This window comes from Propithecus coquereli, unplaced genomic scaffold, assembly GCF_000956105.1.
Source record: "Propithecus coquereli isolate 6110/MARCELLA unplaced genomic scaffold, Pcoq_1.0 Scaffold14, whole genome shotgun sequence".
NCBI classification, from domain to species: Eukaryota; Metazoa; Chordata; class Mammalia; order Primates; family Indriidae; genus Propithecus; species Propithecus coquereli.
Genome location: NW_012138302.1, coordinates 15,029,836 through 15,035,576, shown reverse-complemented (window position 1 = coordinate 15,035,576; position 5,741 = coordinate 15,029,836). Strand labels below are relative to the sequence as shown.

The 5,741-nt window shown below is 40.0% G+C and overlaps 1 protein-coding gene across 1 annotated transcript in view; it reads left to right on the top strand.

The window, feature by feature from the left end:
* ZYG11A (zyg-11 family member A, cell cycle regulator) overlaps positions 1-5,741 on the top strand; it is an 81,799-nt gene that overhangs the window by 57,743 nt on the left and 18,315 nt on the right. The window contains exon 10 of the mRNA XM_012639342.1: positions 3,595-3,789. Within this exon, the coding sequence (XP_012494796.1) occupies positions 3,595-3,789 (195 nt within the window). The remainder of the gene's footprint in view (positions 1-3,594; positions 3,790-5,741) is intronic.

Sequence of the window (5,741 nt, the reverse complement as noted above, 5' to 3'; positions counted from 1 at the left end):
ACTACAGGCATGCGCCACCATGCCTGGCTAATTTTTTCTATATATTTTTAGTTGTCCAGCTAATTTCTGTTTATTTTTAGTAGAGACAGGGTCTCGCTCTTGCTCAGGCTGGTCTCGAACTCCTGAGCTCAGACAGTCCACCTGCCTCGGCCTCCCAGAGTGCTAGGATTACAGGCATGAGCCACTGCGCCCGGTCGATTTTTTAAAAAAAATACGATATCCTATTCCTATTTCATAGTTGCTATATCTATTTTCTCTTCTCTTTAGGGGTATTAATGATAATTAATTTAATTTTTAAAAATTTTCCTCTTCCTCGAAATTCTGTTTGCTACAGGTTGCTTTTTTTCCCCTCTTTGTTTTGTTCCTTTATGTTAGAGATTTTCTTAAAGTGTATGGTGATCCTCAGCTGTCCATTAACATCAAGAGTGGGACTGTTTGAAAACTGCAAATGGGTAGAACTTGTCAACTGTGAGCTTCACCATAGAGTGATCTGGATTAGGTGTTCCTCGATGTCAGTGTCTCTTTAGATCTTTTGTTCTAAACTGGTTGGAACTTACCTAGAGAAGTATCTTCTCTTCTCTTGCATAAAACTATAACCTTGGTTGCCAGCACTCTGAAAGCTCAGTAAAGGAAGAGAGTTTGGGCCAGGGAATTCTCAAATTTTATTATTTAGATTTTCACTTCAATCCCCTGTTTTTAGCATGTTGCTTCCACCCTTAATTGTTCATGGGTTTGCCTAGTCCATTTTTATTAGAGGTGAGAGAGGAGATCTGGAAATCTTAATCCCTTGGTTCTTTTCACAAATCCTGTTTTCAACACCACCTCTAATTTCACTTGGGGAAGTAGTTGTGTGCCAAATTTTAAGTCTCTTAGGGGTTCTGTTTAAATTGGTTTGTTTTTTAACCTTTCCCAGTGCTGTATCAGATCAGTTGCCATTTCTCCATCCGTTTTGTTTTCTTGTGTTGCCTTTTATTTTAAGCCATTTTTACTATTAATATTAATGGGATTTAAGGAAAGAGTAGAGGTAAATGCATGCTCAGTCCACTATCTTTAAACAGATGCTCCTTTTTATTGCATTTTTCCCCACATGACTTGCTTCATATATTCCACATATGTAATGATTATCTGATTGGTATTTTGTTAAGTAGGTATGTCTAAATTTGTTTCTTCTCATTTTGAAGACTTTTGTTTTAAAATATGTGTATTAATAATTATAAATAACATGAAATCGTTTGTTATGACCTCTGTAAAATGATGAAATACAATTTTAGAATAGTGGTTCCTCTCTCTCTCTTTTTTTTTTTTTTTGGTTAGCATGCAACCATCCAGAATTGGCCAAGTTCAAGTTGTAAGATGACAGCTTTGGTGACCTACAGGTAATTTCATGATGATCATGTGCATTTCTTAAAGCTTGTCCTCAGTATACTCAGTGATAAAGTATTAGAGTCAATTAGCCTTGTGTTCAATTCCTATTTCTCTGTGACACTGGGAAAATCATTTCTAGAAAATCTGTGACGCTCGGTTTTCCTCATCTGTAAAACGAGGCTGACAGTGTATATAAGATTTAGGATGAAATGAGATGTTGAATGTATGGTGTCTAACACAGAACACGGTCCCTTAGTAAATACATCTGCATCAGCGACATCTACTAAGTCAGTTACCCCTTCTCCATCTGCTCTGTTCTCTTGTGTTTGCCTTCTATTTTAAACCATTTTCCCAAACCCTCTGGGGAAATGTTGAAAATTATCATTATATCCCTGAACATTGGCCAGAGTCCTAAAATAACATCTTTGTACTTTTTTAGATCTTTCAAGGCATTTTTCCCGCTCCTTGGCAACTTCTCTCAACCAGAGGTTCAGCTCTGGGCACTATGGGCTATGTATCATGTCTGCAGTAAAAACCGTATGTATTCAAAACCTAATAGTTTTCTAGCTATTTTTCTGTGTAAGGAACACATTCAAGATGGATTTTCAAAAAATTATTCACCTGTGTTTTCTGAATTTAACTGATTTTAAAAAGAAATTAAAAAGAAACTAGAAAGTTGTTTTAGTTAAAAAGTGCTACAGAATGAGTCATATATTTGGGGTGAATATCAAGCAGTATAGACAGTGCAAGTTTGTTCCCATTCCTGTTCCCTATAGGCAAGCACTGTTAATAATTTGACAGCTATCCTTCCAATACTTTTCTATACCCATGCTGTATTTGGTGTATGCTTGTTATCTGTCTGTCTATCTCTCCCTATATATCTATCTGTGCATGTTGTCCTACAGCTTTTTTTTTTTTTTTTTTTTTTTTTTTTTTGAGACAGAGTCTCACTGTGTTGCCTGGGCTAGAATGCCATGGCGTCATCCCAGCCCACAGCAACCTCAAACTCCTGGGCTCAAGCGATCCTCCTGCCTCAGCCTCCCGAGTAGCTGGGACTACAGGCATGTGCCACCATGCCCGGCTAATTTTTTCTATATATTTTTAGTTGGCCGATTAATTTCTTTCTAATTTTAGTAGAGATGGGGTCTCGCTCTTGCTCAGGCTGGTTTCGAACTCCTGAGCTCAAACAATCCGCCTGCCTTGGCCTCCCAGAGAGCTAGGATTACAGGCGTGAGCCACCGTGCCGGCCCTGGCATTTACATCTTTACGTAATCCCTTCCCCTCAAGTGTGGGCAGGACCTTTTACTTCTAACATCGAGAACATGGCAAGGACAATAGAAAATCACCCCCATGATTATGTTACCATATCTGTGTGTGCGCTGGCAGACACGCTGGCTCTGAAGGAGTAAACCGTCATGAAGTAAATTGTTGGAGCAGTGAGAAGCCCACATTTCAAGGAACTTTGGGCAGCTTCTAGGCTGAGGGTGGCCTCTACGAAGAAACTGAATCACTCAGTCCTGCTGATCCAGAAAATGAATTCTGCTAACAGTCTGAGCTAGCTTGGAAGTAGATTCTTCCTCATTGGGGCCCCCAGATGAGAATGCAGCCCATCCAACACTTTGATTGTGAGATCTAAGAATAGAGGATCTAGTTAAGTCATGCCTAGACTCCTTATCCTCAGAAACTGTGAGATAATAAATACATATTGTTTTAAGCCACTAAGTTTGTGGTAATTTGTTACACAGCATAGAAAAGTAATGCAATGTATAAAATACTACCTGTCTTTCAGTGTAATTGTTAAAACTTCAAGATAATGAAACATTTAGTAGGCCCTCAGTAATGTTAAGTGTTTGAGTTAGGCCTGGATGTGTATTTTAGTTTAACCACTTATTAGTGTGAACCTGACAAATTAGTCTTGCTGAGTATCAAGTTTCTTCATAGAATTTTTTAAAGATTAAATGAGATAAGGCAGATAAAGACATTTTTATGTATCAAGGACTGTGCCTGGCACTTAGTAAGTGCTTATTCAGTAATTTGTTATTAATGATCATCCTCATCATCAAGGGATGAGAATGTGGGTATTGGGCTAAACTCAGATGGAGGGGGACGAGACTAAGTGTTCTGAATGTTTCTGTACTGAACAGTGGAAAGAGAGGAGAAGCCAGTTACTGATTCTCTCATCCCTTCTTGTCCCTGTCCCTGATGTTCCCTGCTCCATCTGACCTGTAGAACAACATAGCAGAAGTCAAAGAGCTGTCTTCCAGGCTTGTGAGTGAAGACATGATGAAGCGTATCCGCAGTTTACTCCACAGCAAAGAAATGGAAGTGAGCTATTTTGCTGCAGGTATCATAGCCCACCTGACATCCGACAGACAGCCTTGGCTATCCCGTGACTTTCAGAGGCGTGCTCTTCTCCAAGATCTGGTACAGGAACCATTCTTCTTTACAAAATCCAGAGTAATCTCTTCTCAAAAAAAATCTCATTTTTTCCAGATCATAAGAGTTTTAGAAATACATGATCATTGTAGAAAATGGGAAAAACATAGAAAAAGAAATCGTAACTCACGCATACTTCACCTCCCAAAAACAATCGCTGTTAACATTTTGTTGTATTCCTTCTAATATTTTTGTTTTATAAAAGTTACACATGCAGGCTAGGCATGGTGTCTCACGCCTGTAATCCCAGTACTTTGTGAGGCTGAGGCAGGAGGATTGCTTAAGCCCAGGAGTTCAAGACCAGCCTGGGCAACACAGACAAATCTCTACAAAAGATAAGAAAAATTAGCCAGGCGTGGTAGCACGTGCATGTAGTCCCAGCTTCTTGGGGCACTGAGCAGGAGGATCCCTTGAGCCCAGGAGTTGGAGGTTGCAGTGAGCTATGATGATGCCACTGCACAACAGCCCGAGTGACAGAGTGAGATCCTATCTCCAAAAAGGAAAAAAAAAAAGTTATATATGGAAATAGTTGCAAATGGCTTGCTCCAATCTTCTTTCCCATCTTCAGCTCTGTTAAAAGCCATTTCTTTTGGTATTTACTTCTGTATCTCTGAATAATGTTGCTATTCTTGACTTTGCCGTTTTAGGCATCATCTATCAATTCATTTTCTCACTTTGGAAAATGAAGATTCTTTTTCTTACTATCCCTATGCATACCCTTTCTAGGTATAATCTTCAGGTATAAATCTTTTAATACATTCAAATATATTTTATCTACTTTATCTTCTCAGAGTCTTCTTTCCCAGAGCCTTCCCTCTGGTCTGCTTGTTTCTTCCATCTGGTCTGCTTGTTTTATTTACAGTATCTACTATGCCTCTGTCACCCTAGGATATTCTTTTACTATCCTGGGGATTAGCGCTGCCTCTCTCTTTTGTTGGATTCCCCGTTCCCTGGATTTCACGCCTTCCTGTTTCTTGGTTTATTCCCTCATTTCTTAGATTATATCCTCCAGTAGCTTCCTAAGAAGAGACACATGACAGTAAGACCTGACCTGTTTGAAAAGGCCTTTGTTTCCAGTCCAGTAGCTGGGACTACAGGTACATGCCACCATGCCTGGCTAATTTTTCTTATTTTTTGCAGAGATTTGTCTTACTATGTTGCCTAGGCTGGTCTTCAACTCCTGGGCTTAAGCGATCCTCCTGCCTCAGCCTCCTGAGTAGCTGGGACTACAGACATGTGCCACTACTCCCGGCTTATTTTCCTTTTTCTGTGGAGTTGGGGGCAGGGATGTGTGTGAGTGTGGGGTGGTGTCTTGCTGTGTTTCTTAGGCTAGTCTTAGACTCCTGGCCTCAAGCGATCCTCTGGACTTGGCCTCCCAAAATGTTAGGATTACAGGTATGAGCCACTGCTCCTGGCTGCTCTGTTGTCTTTTACTTCTCAGTACCACTGTTGTGAAGTCCTGTGCAGTTTTTTCTTTCTTAATCTTTAAGATCTTTGTCCTCAGTATTCAGAAATCACAGTGATTTTCCCTTGATGTGGGTTTATTTTCATATGTTATAATGGGTACTTATCACACAGGAAACTTGTTTGTCTCAGTTTTGGGAAACTTCTTGTTTAAATTGTTTTCACCAACCCCTTTTATTTTTTCTCTTGTTCTGGGATGTTGGCCTTCCCAGGCTCATTTTTTCATACCTATCTTCCTTGTCTCCCTGTTTGTCCTTCTTGATCTTCTTTAACTTCTACTTCTCTTGAATTTTACATTTCTCCTGTTTCCAAGAACTCCTTTTTGTTAATAGTTCTCTGAATGATTTTTTTTTTTTTTTGAGGCAGAGTCTCTCTCTGTTGCCCGGGCTAGAGTGCCATGGCATCAGCCTAGCTCACAGCAACCTCGAACTCCTGGGCTCAAGCGATCCTCCTGCCTCAGCCTCCCGAGTAGCTGG